General features: G+C 42.9%; 2 protein-coding genes across 2 annotated transcripts; both read right to left on the bottom strand.

Moving 5' to 3' along the window:
• Positions 1-797: 797 nt before the first annotated feature.
• LOC135523477 (E3 ubiquitin-protein ligase TRIM35-like) lies at positions 798-5477 on the bottom strand. The gene is made up of 6 exons (XM_064950173.1): positions 4808-5477; positions 2690-2785; positions 2339-2569; positions 2221-2243; positions 2019-2137; positions 798-1878 (listed from the first exon to the last, which is right to left on the bottom strand). The coding sequence occupies exons 1-6, from the start codon at positions 5210-5212 to the stop codon at positions 1328-1330; spliced, it is 1425 nt and encodes a 474-aa protein (XP_064806245.1). The 5' UTR covers positions 5213-5477; the 3' UTR covers positions 798-1327.
• A 9448-nt stretch (positions 5478-14925) lies between these two features.
• On the bottom strand, positions 14926-16188 carry LOC135524903 (zinc-binding protein A33-like). The gene is made up of 4 exons (XM_064952751.1): positions 15931-16188; positions 15816-15835; positions 15614-15732; positions 14926-15473 (listed from the first exon to the last, which is right to left on the bottom strand). The coding sequence occupies exons 1-4, from the start codon at positions 16186-16188 to the stop codon at positions 14926-14928; spliced, it is 945 nt and encodes a 314-aa protein (XP_064808823.1).
• Positions 16189-17388: the final 1200 nt, after the last annotated feature.

Here is a 17388-nt window from a genome sequence, read left to right as displayed (position 1 = left end):
GTTATCTATGGAGAGGTGTATAGTACTGACCCCTCTACACACAGGGTTATCTATGGAGAGGTGTATAGTGCTGACCTCTCTACACACAGGGTTATCTATGGAGAGGTGTATAGTACTGACCCCTCTACACACAGGGTTATCTATGGAGAGGTGTATAGTACTGACCCCTCTACACACAGGGTTATCTATGGAGAGGTGTAGTGGTGTATAGTACTGACCCTCTACACACAGGGTTATCTATGGAGAGGTGTATAGTGCTGACCCCTCTACACACAGGGTTATCTATGGAGAGGTGTATAGTACTGACCCCTCTACACACAGGGTTATCTATGGACAGGTGTATAGTACTGACCCCTCTACACACAGGGTTATCTATGGAGAGGTGTATAGTACTGACCCCTCTACACACAGGGTTATCTATGGACAGGTGTATAGTACTGACCCCTCTACACACAGGGTTTTCTATGGAGAGGTGTAGTGGTGTATAGTACTGACCCCTCTACACACAGGGTTATGTATGGAGAGGTGTATAGTACTGACCCCTAAAGCTGATGTTGTCTTTCTCCTCTCTGTCCAATGTGTTTATTGGTCCTGGAGTCACCAGTCTTCTGCTGCCCTTTCAGTTGATCTACACATCTTATGACTTATGCCACGTTACTAATGATAATCTGAGTGAGTGACTAACAGAATCAATGGGGCCCCCCCAGAGGTCATGTTTTGGAAATTCTAATCAATAATGAGGAGAGACAAGGTCAATCATCAATAAGGATATTATTTTATTATTAACAATTAAAAATTATTTTATTATTAATAAGGAAAGCACAGAGTAATAACGATGGCTGGTCGACCCAACATGGTGACTGATGGGTTGAGAGCCCTGAGACAAAGATCACAAAGATTATAAAGACCTTTTATAGCAAAGATACACCCCCTTAGTCTACATGATAAACAACAGATGTGTGGAATGGGTCACAAGGTTAGGATTCGTATTAAATGAATTAATAATTCACAACAGACAGTATCTGCTGTAAAGACTGTTCTCATTGTGAGTAAACCCGGGTCTGGCCCCAAAACAGGGTTCCTCTCATAAGTATCTATACCCGAGCCATCTCTCCCTGGTACCTTCCAGTCAAACCGGAGCAATCTCGCTCACATGAATGGATGGTAAATCTACTGTCAGCATTAAGTCCCAGAAGTCCAACTCAGAAGAACACACACAGACGAGAGTGTTCTAAAAACACTATTCTACTCCAGAAAACAACCATTTGATACAATAACAGTATTATAACATAATCTAGTAATTTCACCCACAACAACACACAGAACCTCATTGGGATGACATCACTGTCAGAGACACCTCTGATTGGCAGATCTGAACACCAGTGCTTTTGGCATCACCAGCTGATCCAATAGAGAAGTACGGGTGGAGAGTCTCAGTGAATGTGTCTTTATGAATATAGATGAGTGTCATGTCTATGGAGTCGTAGAAGGACACCTCCCCCTGGTCGTAGTCCAGCTGCACTCTGATCCTCTGGGGTTTCTTCTTCAGGAGGAGGGGCTTTCCTTTTCCATTATTATACTTACCACTATTCAGTTGTATAGCCCAGATTCCATACCTTGGTGATATATACACCTCCCCCTTCCTGTCAGTTGACTCTTTAGCCACGCCCAGGTTCCAGTGAGGATGATCCCCCACCTCCACCTCCCAGCTGTGTTTACCTGAGCTGAACCCCTTACAGCCCAAAACATTTTGATACTTCATGAATCTCTCTGGGTTGTCAGGGAGCTGCTGCTTTGGGCCAGTTCGACTCACACTGGTCAGATCATCAGGCAGACAGAGCCAGGAGGATGCAGTGTTGGGGTCCAGAATCACAGGAGCTTTAGAACAAAGAGATATTCCACACATTATACCATGTAGTCTCTTTTCATATACACTAACAATACTACTTCAAATAGACTACTTAATTAAATATATCTTACATTATTCTAGATCATGTCCTCTCCTATCCAGTACTCACTGTGTTTGATGATCTCCTTCATCTTCTCCCAGACTCTGAACTTCAGGTTTCCCAGGTGTTTGGCCACATCTATCAGCCCCCCTGACAGCAGCTGTGGATCTGGCATTGTGCACTGGGCTCTGGAATAACATTCAGGAGTCAGAACGTCTGTGGGGTTGGGTTCACAACCACAGAGAAGAGAGACGAGAAGCAGATCACTTACCTTTCCTTCATGGTCTTGAAGTTCTGGAAAGTAGAGTGAATAGTCATCAATATCATTAATATATCAATACATCTTTGAGTTCATTTATAATGTATGTCTGAGAGAGAGCCGTCCTTACCTGCAGGAATGAGATGTCTTCATCTTTCAGCTCCCCCTCTATGGTTCTGATTGTGGCTGAAAGTGATGATATATCTCTGTTCATCTGCTCAATCTTCTCCTTCATCTTCTGACTCTTCTGCTTCTCTTCCTCTTTCAGAGCAGCTATTCTGGCCTCCTCTTCTTCTCGTAGAAACTGGTGAAGTTTCTCAAACTCCTTCTTAATCTGCTTCTCTGTGTGCTGTGCCTGGATCTGGAGACAGTGAGAAGAATACATCATTCCACAATTATTATCAGAATTAAATCCTACATGTAGGCTACAATTGAAACAATACATGTTGTACTATTGTAACTTTACATAATTTATACGAACCTTAATGTGCACTGCTGTTTGATCACAGGTTTGTTTAACTTCATTAAAGACCTTCAGCTTCTCCTGTAAGAGCTTCAGGTCAGTCTGGACTTCCTCCTGGAATGAGACAGAACCTCACTGAGGAGACAACCTCTGGACTCTCTTTATAGGAGAGAACGTGTCTGTACAACACACCTCTATCACTGCAGATACTTTATATCCTTGTTTAAAGACTTAATTTCAGAGATACCTTTGTTTTCACTCGGGAACTCAGAGACTATTTAGAATGTATCAAAAACTAAAATTCAAAATCATTCAGTCAACACAATGTGCAGAAAAGCTATGATTAAAACATTGATAACTTCATGTTCCGTAGTTTGAGTATTGTTGACACCCTGGACCCAAACTGTTACAGACCTATATCCATCCTGCCCTGCCTATCTAAGGTCTTCGAAAGCCAAGTCAACAAACAGGTCACTGACCATCTCGAATCCCACCCTACCTTCTCCGCTGTGCAATCTGGTTTCCGCGAAGGTCACTGGTGCACCTCAGCCACGCTCAAGGTACTAAACGATATCATAACCGCCATCGATAAAAGACAGTACTGTGCAGCCATCTTCATCGACCTGGCCAAGGCTTTCGAGTCTGTCAACCACCATATTCTTATCGGCAGACTCAGTAGCCTCGGTTTTTCTAATGACTGCCTTGCCTGGTTCACCAACTACTTTGCAGACAGAGTTCAGTGTGTCAAATCAGAGGGCATGTTGTCCGGTCCTCTGGCAGTCTCTATGGTGGTGCCACAGGGTTGACTTCTCGGGCCAACTCTTTTCTCTGTATATATCAATGATGTTGCTCTTGATGCGGGCGATTCCCTGATCCATCTCTACACAGATGACACCATTCTGTATTCTTCCGGCCCGTCCTTGGACACTGTGCTATCTAACCTCCAAACGAGCTTCAATGCCATACAACACTCCTTCCGTGGCCTCCAACTGCTCTTAAACGCTAGTAAAACCAAATGCATGCTTTTCAACCGTTTGCTGCCTGCACCCGCACGCCTGACTAGTATCACCACCCTGGATGGTTCCGACCTACAATATGTGGACATCTATAAGTACCTAGATGTCTGGCTAGACTGTAAACTCTCCTTCCAGACTCATATAAAACATCTCCAATCTAAAATCAAATCTAGAGTCAGCTTTGTATTCCGCAACAAAGCCTCCTTCACTCACGCAAAACAAGCTGACCCTAGTAAAACTGACTATCCTACCGATCCTCGACTTCAGCGATGTCATCTACAAAATAGCTTCCAATACTCTACTCAGCAAACTGGATGCAGTTTATCACAGTGCCATCTGTTTTGTTACTAAAGCACCTTATACCACCCACCACTGCGACCTGTATGCTCTAGTCGGCTGGCCCTCGCTACATATTTGTCGCCAGACGCACTGGCTCCAGGTCACCTACAAGTCCATGCTAGGTAAAGCTCCGCCTTATCTCAGATCACTGGTCACGATGGCAACACCCACCCGTAGAGCACGCGCTCCAGCAGGTGTATGTCACTGATCATCCCTAAAGCCAACACCTCATTTGGTCGCCTTTCGTTCCAGTTCTCTGCTGCCTGTGACTGGAATGAATTGCAAAAATCGTTGAAGTTGGAGACTTTTATCTCCCTCACCAACTTCAAACATCTGCTATCTGAGCAGCTCACTGATTGCTGCAGCTGTACATAGTCTATCGGTAAATATCCCACCCAATTTACCTACCTCATCCCCATACGGTTTATATTTATTTACTTTTCTGCTCTTTTGCACACCAGTATCTCTACCTGCACATGACCATCTGATCATTTATCACTCCAGTGTTAATCTGCTAAATTGTAATTATTCGCCTACCTCCTCATGCCTTTTGCACACAATGTATATAGACTCTCTTTTTTTCTTTTTTCTACTGTGTTATTGACTTGTTAATTGTTTACTCCATGTGTAACTCTGTGTTGTTGTCTGTTCACACTCCTATGCTTTATATTGGCCAGGTCGCAGTTGTAAATGAGAACTTGTTCTCAACTAGCCTACCTGGTTAAATAAAGGTGAAATAAATAAAAATAAAAAATATTTTCTATCAGAATCTTCCTCCTACCTTGTGATCCTGAACAGCCTCATCTACAGGGATACAGTCATGATCTTTATGTTTCCTTGAGACCTGACACACCAAACAGATGGGCTCTTTCTCCTCCAGACAGAACAGACTGAGTTTCTCACTGTGTTGACTGCAGAGCACCTTGGACCCTGTGGTTGGATCTGTCTGTCTCCTTTCCCGTAAGGCCTCACACAGGTTCTTTAGAGAAAGGTTCATAAGGGGTTGATCCTTAGAGGATCTTCCCCTGCAAAGTGGACATTCCCGAGATTCCTTGTCTTTCCAGCATTCCTTTAGACAGGCTTGGCAGAAGCTGTGGCTGCATGACAACATGACAGGATCCTTAAAGATGTCAAGGCACACCGTACAGGACAAATCCTCCTCTGGGAGAGACGAACGAGAAGCCATTTTCTCACACGATGTCACTCCCTGTTCTGGTATGAGATCTGAAAGTTAATTTCACTTTCACTTTTAAAACGTCCTCTCTTGAAGGGACACGTTATTCAAAGCAAGTGAATATGAATGTAAAGTTCACCGTCTTGATGATATGACCTTGTATTGGTTGGTTTAACAGCCTGATATTTCAGAACAATCTAAATAAAATCCCAGTGTTGTTGTGTGTCAGACAGACGTGAGTCCTGGAGAGTTATTAAAGTTACAGCACTGAGATGAACTTTAGTCATCATGTGACTCGGGGGTGGAGTTTACTGTGAACCTGGGAATACCTGTTTGAATATTTAACCTGCACCCAAGAACAAACAGGGCCAATGACAGAGGACTTCTGTCCTGTATGTTTGATTCTCTCTGTAAACTTGTATTATTGACTTGCACAGCTTTACCATCAACAATATTACTGAAATCATCTTTATATTTCTAATCCATGGTATAACATAACAAATTATAACATCAGCCATTTAAATTGACTTAAAAGTCTTCTTTTATTTAAAAGCATAAAAGTCTAAACAGTACGAGTGTTTCAAATACTTTGTCCCCTGAACAAGTACAGATAGTTTTTTCCTTAATATTGAGTGAATGTTTAAAACATGGTCAAGTGAAAGAACTATCAATCATTGACAGGGTGAGGAGATTTATAGGGGTAATTTAAAAGAAACATTTCTGTTTGTCTGCTTGTTTATGTAACTTGGAGAGTCAATGTTTTTATGGCATCTTTAGTGTATTTCATTTGGAGCATTTGGAGAAATGGGCAGGTCTCAAAACCAAATGAATGGGAAACACAGACAGGCACATACACTTGAGTTACAGTAGTTGCTGCCTATCTCCCAGTACTAGTGACGATATGAGGTGTATAAATGCAGTTTGTTGTTACCATTTACAACCTGCAGGGTTTATGGCAACAGCCATGTCCTCTTGAAGGACAATAACCATCATCTTCATCATCTTAAGACACATTGTCGCGTTTTCTCGATCAATGCAGACAGACACATTATTTGGATAAATATGTATGACCCGTTAGCAGGGTTCAGTCCATGACAGAATATTCTGATTCTCTTTGTCCACAGTTTGTAGAGTCCATTCATCCTACTGTTGACCAATAGGGTAAAGACGTTGTACCCTTGATGAGCCAATCCTTCAGGAGTAAATCTCCACTGGGGAGGGTAGAAAGTGTGTTTGTGTGTTAGTCCAGTCGGAGAGCCTCTCTGTGCTGTTATGTTCTCCTAGATGTTGTCCTGTTTTGGGGAGAAGAGAGCTGCTAGAGATCCACTCTCACTGGGCTCCACAATGTCCCTTTTCTCCAGCTTGGGCTTCTTAAAGAGAGATGGAAGATTTCTGATATGTACCTACTTTTTAAACTGCTGGCCCAGATCTTTCTGTGGAGAGGAGAGATCAAATACAGTTACAATCTGTCTGGATTGAATGGTTGTCTTATTACATTTGAGTGTACAGGACCTATTTAATTCAATTTATACGAAAAATACTGCCAGCATTTTCCAATAAAGTATAACTTATATCATATAATATCCATTTCAACAGTCACAATGGACACATTTCAGACATTATTTTGTTATTAAATAATTCTAGGTCTTCTCTGCAGAAAACATAGGTGGAAGAACACCCCCATCTAGTGGTGGGAGGTTGTATTTCCCCCACAGTGCCAGTGATGAGCTTCTTGAACTGGTCCTTCCTCTTCTTCTCTCCCACCTTGTGGGCGGAGCTGGGCTCCAGCAGCCGCTGGTCGTTCTGGTCCAGAGCCTCCAGATTGATGCTGTGGATCTGAGTCATCACACTCCTTAGCTCCATGTACCGTGGCCGCTGATCCAGAGAGAGAGGAAAGAGAGAAAAAGGTTAGTAGAAGAGGAAGGGAGGAGAAGGGGAGGACAGAGAGAAGAGTGAGTGATGCTGTAGATCTGAGTCATCATGACCTGCTCAGACAGGGGTCACTAATACGTTGAAGGTGTGGCATTCTGCATACTTTTTATTCAAATTAGATCATAGTGTGCTGTTCAAGTATGTAGCACGCTAGTATGTATATTTGGACATGACCAATGTAAAGGCCTGTGCCCTACCCCAGTAACTGTCTATCCCAATACTACCATGAAATTAGCCGTATGGAGCATATTTGCTTAATTATTTCATTCATTAATTTAATCATTTGGGGAGAAATGCTCTGCAAGAGCGAGGGAGGGCAAGTGCACAGGAGGGAGAGAGAGTAAAAAGAGAGAGTCCTCTATCTGCAGACTGGATCCTATCTAAATCATCAAGGGATACACAGTGTCCCCAAACCAACAGAATGTAGGCTAACACCTGTTTATCTCATGTCTAGAGGCAGTTGAATTAGTATTGGATTATTTTACGATTGAGACGATGCAAGTATGCAGTGAAATTCAGCTTGAATATAGAAATTCAGTACCACCACATCAACTAGACATTTACTGATAGAATCATCTCACAGTAACATTTAGTCATATTAGACAAGACATAAAGTCATAAGATCAACTATTCATTTTATTCATTGTATTGACCTGAACTTAATCACTTGAGCATTAATGAAATGCTCTCGTCCAAAATTTGCGATGAGCATGTATAGACACACACACACACACTCACACATCCACACACACACACATACACATACGCAAGCGCACATGATGGACACGTGAATGGCATGCATCTTCTCCTGCTCTTCCAGTCCCTAATTCCTATTTACACCAGTGGAGGCTCCTCAGAGGAGGAAGGGGAGGACAATCCTCAGTGAATAAATATATATTTTGTTGAAGTCATAATTATGAGATAAAACTATACTAAATATATTCACATCACCAAATACTTTGCTAAAACACACTGTAGGTCTACAGTAGCCTTATCAGAACCCTCTACTGTAGCACCATGGTGTACCCGGAGGACAGCTAGCTTCTGTCCTCCTCAGAGTACATTGACTTCAATACAAAACCTACGAGGCTCACGGTTCTCACCCTTTTCCATGGACTTACACAGTAGCAACTTCCAGAGGACGTCCTCCAACCTATCACAGCTCTTGTAGCATGAACTGACACGTTGTCCACCCAATCAAAGGATCAGAGAATGAATCTAGTACTGAAATCATAAGCTACAGCTACCTAGCACTGCATGGTATAAAATGTGGTGAGTAGTTACAGTTGAAGTTGGAAGTTTACATACACTAAGATTGGAGTCATTAAAACTTGTTTTTCAACCACTCCACAAATGTCTTGTTAAAAAACTATAGTTTATGTAAGTTGGTTACGACATCTACTTTGTGCATGACACAAGTCATTTTTTCCAACAATTGTTTACAGACAGATTATTTCACTTATCATTCACTGTATCGCAATTCCAGTGGGTCTGAAGTTTACTAAGTTGACTGTGCCTTTAAACAGCTTGGGAAATGATGTCATGGCTTTAGAAGCTTCTGATAGGCTAATTAACATAATTTGAGTCAATTGGAGGTGTACCTGTGGATGTATTTCAAGGCCGACCTTCAAACTCAGTGCCTCTTTGCTTAACATCATGGGAAAATCAAAAGAAATCAGCCAAGACCTCAGAAAAAAATTGTAGACCTCCACAAGTCTGGTTCATCCCTGGGAGCAATTTCCAAACGCCTGAAGGTACCACGTTCATCTGTACAAACAATAGTACGCAAATATAAACACCATGGGACCACGCAGCCGTCATACCGCTCAGGAAGGAGACGCGTTCTGTCTCCTAGAGATGAATGTACTTTGGTACGAAAAGTACAAAACAATTATAGAACAACAGCAAAGGAACTTGTGAAGATGCTGGAGGAAAGGGGTACAAAAGTATCTATATCCACAGTAAAACAAGTCCTATGTCGACATAACCTGAAAGGCCGCTCAGCAAGGAAGAAGCCACTGCTCCAAAACCGCCATAAAAAAGCCAGACTACGGTTTGCAACTGCACATAGGGACAAAGATAGAACTTTTTGGAGAAATGTTCTCTGGTCTGATGAAACAAAAATAGAACTGTTTGGCCATAATGACCATCGTTATGTTTGGAGGAAAAAGAGGGAGGCTGGCAATCCGAAGAGCACCATCCCAACCGTGAAGCATGGGGGTGGCAGCATCATGTTGTGGGGGTGCTTTGCTGCAGGAGGGACTGGTGCACTTCACAAAATAGATGGCATCATGAGGACGGAAAATTACGTGGATATGTTGAAGCAACATCTCAAGACATCAGTCAGGAAGTTAAAGCTTGGTCACAAATGGGTCTTCCAAATGGACAATGACCCCAAGCATACTTTCAAAGTTGTGGCAAAATGGCTTAAGGTCATCAAAGTCAAGGTATTGGAGTGGCCATCACAAAGCCTGAACTCAATCCTTTAGAACATTTGTGCGCAGAACTGTAAAAGTGTGTGCGAGCAAGGAGGTCTACAAACCTGATTCAGCTACACCAGCTCTGTCAGGTGGAATGGTCCAAAATTCACCCAACTTATTGTGGGAAGCTTGTGGAAGGCTACCTGAAACTTTTGACCCAAGTTAAACAATTTAAAGGCAATGCTACCAAATTCTAATTGACTGTATGTAAACTTCTGACCCACTAGGAATGTGATGAAAGAAATAAAATCTGAAATAAATAATTCTCTCTACTATTATTCTGACATTTCACATTCTTAAAATAAAGTGGTGATCCTAACTGACCTAAGACAGGGAATTTTTACTAGAATTAAATGTCAGGAATTGTGAAAAACTGAGTTTAAATATATTTGGCTAAGGGGCATGTAAACTCCTGACTTCAACTGTAACTCAAAGAGATTACAGTTGAAAGAAAATAGTTGAGCATTTTTGAACAAATTAATTTCTTCCAAAATGAAGGAGAAGCAAGAGAGAATTTGAGAGACTATAATTTTTGTTTTACTTGCCTAGCTAGCAAATGCAGCTAGCTAGTTTAGCCTACTGAAACACCCTGCTCAAACAGAGGGATGCTATATTAGCTAGCTGGCCATGGCTATCCAACACAACACTGGAACTCTTCCAAGTCAAGGTAAGCTTTTGGTTTTACTGATTAATTGCCACAGAGGGCCACCGGTGTAACTGCTAAACTGCTAACTGACTATATACTGTGAAGTTACAGCTTGATTTTAGCAGGTTTTCTCATGTTTAGTTCTAGTAGCTATGTTGACTATGAAATTACTTTAGCTAATATGGTGACAAGGATGTAGGCTGTGTGTAGCAGTTATGATATGGTTTGGCTATTCGCATACAGCTGATGTGTTGCGCATTGTAATCCACAAACGAAGGAAAAAGGTGAAAGGTGCATAGATGCAAGAAGGAATACAACGTGGCTGATATGAATGTGAACTGTGTTTACGTCTGACCAGGAACAAAACGGGAATAAACATACCTGAATTTATCCAATAGAAACTCTCATTTGCAACTGTTGGACTAATGATTACACACTAGATAAACTAGATGAAGGGAAGAGTATGCAAGGCAGTATTAAATGTGTCACTGTCTGTCACCTCATCTTTCCCTCGGCCTGTGTGCACATACTTTGTAAACTTTCAATCATTACCAGGCAACTTCCCCATGCCTGCCCCAGAACAAGCTCCTCTCCCGGGCATGATCTCCATCTCTGTAGCCTCCTGCTTCTCAAATCCTGGCTCCAAAAAGCCTTCTTTTCTCTTTCTTTCTCCCTCTTTCTCATTCTCTCTTCAAATTCCGAAAGTCCTACTACACAGTGAAGGTTTTCTACAATCAGTGTGTAGCCTCTTGAAGAATGAGAAAGAAATCTAACTGTTCCAACATCAATTGGGACTAGAAAAAAGTCCTCAGTTGGTGAGCAAAGAAGATTAGAGGATTTAAATGTGCTGCAGTCTCATATTTCTTCTCCTGTTGGTGTTTTCTGAAAGGCTTGATTGTCTCCTGTTTTTCTGTCCTTGCAAAGGGAACTATCCTCCTCTCTCTTCTCTTTGTGGAGTTGTTCTGTTCTGCACTTGTTGGCTCACGTCTCTCTCTGTCCTGCTCTACTCTGCTTGTCTGATGATGGGGGGAATGGGGAAAGAGCAGGATGAAAAAGAGTCTCTCTCTCTCCTACACACACAGCAGTCATCCATCACTAGGATCTACTAATAGCAGACCCCTGACTACACCCCTCCCCCACATATCCTCCCTCCCTCCTCACACAACACCTCCCTTCAGAACCCTTACATTTATGACATCACCTGACAGGGACTTGGACATTAGTGGATTGTTGAAGTCCTTAGTGGTGACTAGGAGGTGGTTAGTCTCCATCTTCTCTCCACACAATGAAATAACACTTCTGGTTTAAATACAGCGCCGGCTTGGCTCAATTTAGCCTGACTCTGCACAGCTCACTGTGTCTAACCCTCCACTTCATCTCTTCCTGCTCTGTGGTGAAACCATCCCAACACCAACACTACAACAGAACCTGAAGGTCCCTGGAACCTTAATCTCTGTCTGACAGAGAGAGGGGGGAGAAAAGGAGAGAGAGAGAGATGGAGAGAGTTGAGAGAGGGGTACTGTGCAAAAGAAGAGAGAAGGAGTGTGTGCTCTGTCCTTCCCAGTCTGAGCCAGTCAGACACCACACATCGTAGAGAGACAGAGACTCCATCTGGACCACCTAAAGTGACAGTGGGGACCTGATTACAAGGTAGAGGGTGGTGTTGAGGGAGAAATGAGGGTCTCTCTCTGTCCCTCTCTCTGCTCCCTCCACTCTCTCACACAGCTGTGAATGGAATGCACACAGGTCATTCATTGAGAATGGTGGCTTTTTGAACAGCTAACTTGTAAAAATCTAAACTTATAGTCGAATAGTAAACCGCTTAACATTATAAATCAACATTAATTACAGTTTATGTTTTTACTACATTACATAGAAAATATGATTCACTGGTGTTACCTATATTATAGATGACAATTCAGGCTTTCTTTAATGTAATTTCAGTGTTTAATTTGCATATATAATCAAAGACAGAAAAGGTTAATGATAATACTAATAAATTGTTTGGATTAGTAATGAGTAAAGTTCAATTCATACTGTTGTTTTTTTTGTTGTAACATTAGAAATAATTGAGGTTGAGTCATCAAAATTGAATGATCTTTAGTAAAATGTTTACTAATGAATGTAGCAACAGTTAGGTAGATACAAAAAAACATATTCAATTAAATTGAGCAACTCTGATGCCTGAACACCAATGCTATAATGTAACACCAATGATACAATGTAACACCAGTGACGCAATGTGAAAGCAATGACAAACATAAGATTATTTCAAACAAATTTGATCAATTTATTTGCAATATTTTTTTATTACAAATCATTTCAGATTTCATCAAATGGGTTGATTTAATATGAACAATTAAATGAGGGTTATTGGTCAAAGCTTAAGACTAAAATATGAAGCCCAGTCTTTCATAACACAACTTTGTCAAACAAACATATTAAACATGTCAACTAGAACATTAGAAACACTAACATTGAACATAAACTAATACTGTTCTCCTAACCACACTGATACCAACATTTTGTTTGCAGTAAAACATGTTCATGGAATATTTCCTGTATTGTTCTTCACTTTAACTTCAGATGTGTTTGTCTTTGCCATGTTATTGTGTTGCGTCCATCTCTTATCATCTCTGAGACCATCTCCATTGCTTTCTAGTTACTGACAGCTTCTTCACTCATAGCCAGTTCAGATTTATGTGTTTTTTGGGGTACATATTGTGAAACTGTTAGATATTACTTGTTGGATATTACTGCACTGTCGGAGCTAGAAACATAAGTATTTCGCTACAATAACATCTGCTAAACACGTGTATGTGACCAATACATTAGATTTGATTTGACATCTGCCACTTCAAACAGTCAGGTGCTCCTTCAAATACTTCCAGGTACAGTGGCATATTTGAACTGATCTTTTGTTCACTGGCAGCGGCTCTGATATCAGACAAACAATCTGGTCATCCCCTTACCAGTTGATATCATCTCTTGGGTTTGGCCAGTAGTAGTTGTTGACACCATTCCTGTGTATGCACTTTACTTTGACATAATGTTCTTCCTCCTCCAGTATAATGTCAGGGTTGTTCGTCATAGTTCACGATACACCACACGATGACATCTAGACAAAGTGGAGCTGAGCTATCCAGGTCGATAACATCTGGACGAAGTGGAGCTGAGATATCCAGGTCGATGACATCTGGACAAAGTGGAGCTGAGATATCCAGGTCGATGACATCTGGACAAAGTGGAGCTGAGATATCCAGGTCGATGACATCTGGACAAAGTGGAGCTGAGATATCCAGGTCGATGACATCTGGACAAAGTGGAGCTGAGATATCCAGTTCGATGACATCTAGACAAAGTGGAGCTGAGATATCCAGGTCGATGACATCTGGACAAAGTGGAGCTGAGGTATCCAGGTAATTGACATCTGTACAAAGTGGAGCTGAGGTATCCAGGTCGATGACATCTGTACGAAGTGGAGCTGAGATATCCAGGTCGATGACATCTGGACAAAGTGGAGCTGAGATATCCAGGTCGATGACATCTGTACAAAGTGGAGCTGAGATATCCAGGTCGATGACATCTGTACGAAGTGGAGCTGAGATATCCAGGTCGATGACATCTGGACGAAGTGGAGCTGAGATATCCAGGTCGATGACATCTGTACGAAGTGGAGCTGAGATATCCAGGTCGATGACATCTGGACGAAGTGGAGCTGAGATATCCAGGTCGATGACATCTGTACAAAGTGGAGCTGAGGTATCCAGGTCGATGACATCTGGACAAAGTGGAGCTGAGATATCCAGGTCGATGACATCTGGACAAAGTGGAGCTGAGATATCCAGGTCGATGACATCTGGACAAAGTGGAGCTGAGATATCCAGGTCGATGACATCTGTACGAAGTGGAGCTGAGATATCCAGGTCGATGACATCTGGACAAAGTGGAGCTGAGGTATCCAGGTCGATAACATCTGGACGAAGTGGAGCTGAGGTATCCAGGTCGATGACATCTGGACGAAGTGGAGCTGAGATATCCAGGTCGATGACATCTAGACAAAGTGGAGCTGAGATATCCAGGTCGATGACATCTGGACAAAGTGGAGCTGAGGTATCCAGGTCGATGACATCTGGACGAAGTGGAGCTGAGATATCCAGGTCGATGACACCCCCCCGCCCACCTGCAATTTCCTGCAATTCTACACATGCAATGACTGATGCCATGGTAATATGATATCTGAGTGAAAGTGACTACAAAATCAATGGGGCCCACTGGAGGTCAGGGCCCCCTAGACTAATTCACCAATCAAAATATTTTTAACTGACATGGGAGGATTGAGTGAACGTCAGTGAGTGACATATAACAAGAGGAGAACTACAGTAAGTAATTAAATGTCACCTTGCTACTATTCTACCTCTGAACAGTAAGTTGAGACCGAGTGTTTCATTAGAAAACATGTCAGAGGTCTGGACCTACTGTAGGTGTCCTCGTCTGTAGTTACGACCCTGCCCATATTAGTTTATCACTGACTAGATGGTGAGCCTGGGGAGGGAATTTGTGGAAAAATACTGCAAGTTGCTGATGAGGCACATTTAGAAGAAAAATATGAGTATAGTTGACTCATGTTTCTTTCTCTCATACGCACGCATGCACACACACACACCTTATTGGGATGACACCACTATCAGAGACTCTGATTGGCAGATTTGTACACCAGTGCTTTTGGCATCACCAGCTGATCCAATAGAGAAGTATGGGTAGAGAGTCTCAGTGAATGTGTCTTTATAAGTGTAGATGAGTGTCATGTCTATGGAGTCGTAGAAGGACACCTCCCCCTGGTCGTAGTCCAGCTGCACTCTGATCCTCTGGGGTTTCTTCTTCAGGAGGAGGGTCTCTCCCTTTGCATTAGTATACTTTCCACTATTCAGCAGTATAACCCAGATTCCATACTCTGGTGATGCTTTCAGCTCCCCCTTCCTGTCAGCTGACTCTTTAGCCACGCCCAGGTTCCAGACAGGATGATCCCCCACCTCCACCTCCCAGCTGTGTTTACCTGAGCTGAACCACTTAGAGCCCAGAACATTAGCATACTTAATGAATCTCTCTGGGTTGTCAGGGAGCTGCTGCTCTGGGCCAGTTTGACTCACACTGGTCAGATCATCAGACAGACAGAGCCAGGAGGATGCAGTGTTGGGATCCAGAATCACAGGAGCTTCAGAACAAAGAGATATTCCACACATTATACCATGTAGTCTCTTTTCATATACACTAACAATACTACTTAAAATAGACTACTTAATTAAATCTATCTTACATTATTCTAGATCATGTCCTCTCCTATACAGTACTCACTGTGTTTGATGATCTCCTTCATCTTCTCCCAGACTCTGAACTTCAGGTTTCCCAGGTGTTTGGCCGCATCTATCAGCCCCCCTGACAGCAGCTGTGGATCTGGCATTGTGCACTGGGCTCTGGAATAACATTCAGGAGTCAGAACGTCTGTGGGGTTGGGTTCACAACCACAGAGAAGAGAGACGAGAAGCAGATCACTTACCTTTCCTTCATCTTGAAACTCTGGAAAGTATAGTATATAGTCATTAATATCATTGATTCATCAATACATCTTTGAGTTCATTTATAATGTATGTCTGAGAGAGAGCAGTCCTTACCTGCAGGAATGGGATGTCTTCATCTTTCAGCTCCCCCTCTATGGCTCTGATTGTGTCTGAAAGTGATGATATCTCTCTGTTCATCTGCTCAATCTTCTCCTTCATCTTCTGACTCTTCTGCTTCTCTTCCTCTTTCAGAGCAGCTATCCTGGCCTCCTCTTCTTCTCGTAGAAACTGGTGAAGTTTCTCAAACTCCTCCTTCATCTGATTCTCTGTGTGCTGTGCCTGGCTCTGGAGACAGTGTGAAGAATATATCATTCTGCAATAGCATCGAATAGTCCCCGCGATATGCAACTGGAACCAATACACGCAGTCAGTCAGGAAAGCAAAGGCCAGCTTTTTCAAGCAGAAATTTGCATCCTGTAGCTCCAACTCCAAAAAGGTCTGGGACACTGTAAAGTCCATGGAGAACAAGAGCACCTCCTCCCAGCTGCCCACTGCACTGAGGCTAGGAAACACTGTCACCACCGATAAATCCATGATAATCGAAATCTTCAACAAGCATTTCTCTACGGCTGGCCATGCCTTCCTCCTGGCTACTCCAACCTCGGCCAAAAGCCCCCCCCCCCCCCCCCGCAGCTACTCGCCCAAGCCTCCCCAGCTTCTCCTTTACCCAAATCCAGATAGCAGATGTTCTGAAAGAGCTGCGAAACCTGGACTCGTACAAATCAGCTGGGCTTGACAATCTGGACCCTCTATTTCTGAAACTATCCACCGCCATTGTCGCAACCCCTATTACCAGCCTGTTCAACCTCTCTTTCATATTGTCTGAGATCCCCAAGGATTGGAAAGCTGCCGCAGTCATCCCTCTCTTCAAAGGGGGAGACACCCTGGACCCAAACTGTTACAGACCTATATCCATCCTGCCCTGCCTATCTAAGGTCTTCGAAAGCCAAGTCAACAAACAGATCACTGACCATCTCGAATCCCACCGTACCTTCTCCGCTGTGCAATCTGGTTTCCGAGCCGGTCACGGGTGCACCTCAGCCACGCTCGAGATACTAAACGATATCATAACTGCCATCGATAAAAGACAGTTCTGTGCAGCCGTCTTCATCGACCTTGCCAAGGCTTTCGACTCTGTCAATCACCATATTCTTATCGGCAGACTCAGTAGCCTCAGTTTTTCTAATGACTGCCTTGCCTGGTTCACCAACTACTTTGCAGACAGAGTTCAGTGTGTCAAATCGGAGGGCATGTTGTCCGGTCCTCTGGCAGTCTCTATGGGGGTGCCACAGGGATCAATTCGCGGGCCGACTCTTTTCTCTGTATATATCAATGATGTGGCTCTTGCTGCGGGCGATTCCCTGATCCACCTCTACGCAGACGACACCATTCTGTATTCTTCTGGCCCTTCCTTGGACACTGTGCTATCTAACCTCCAAACGAGCTTCAATGCCATACAACACTCCTTCCGTGGCCTCCAACTGCTCTTAAACGCTAGTAAAACCAAATGCA

Source organism: Oncorhynchus masou, chromosome 31, assembly GCF_036934945.1.
Source record: "Oncorhynchus masou masou isolate Uvic2021 chromosome 31, UVic_Omas_1.1, whole genome shotgun sequence".
In the NCBI taxonomy this organism is placed as follows: domain Eukaryota; kingdom Metazoa; phylum Chordata; class Actinopteri; order Salmoniformes; family Salmonidae; genus Oncorhynchus; species Oncorhynchus masou.
The sequence above is the reverse complement of the archived record's forward strand: the minus strand, read 5'-3'. Positions and strand labels throughout refer to the sequence as shown.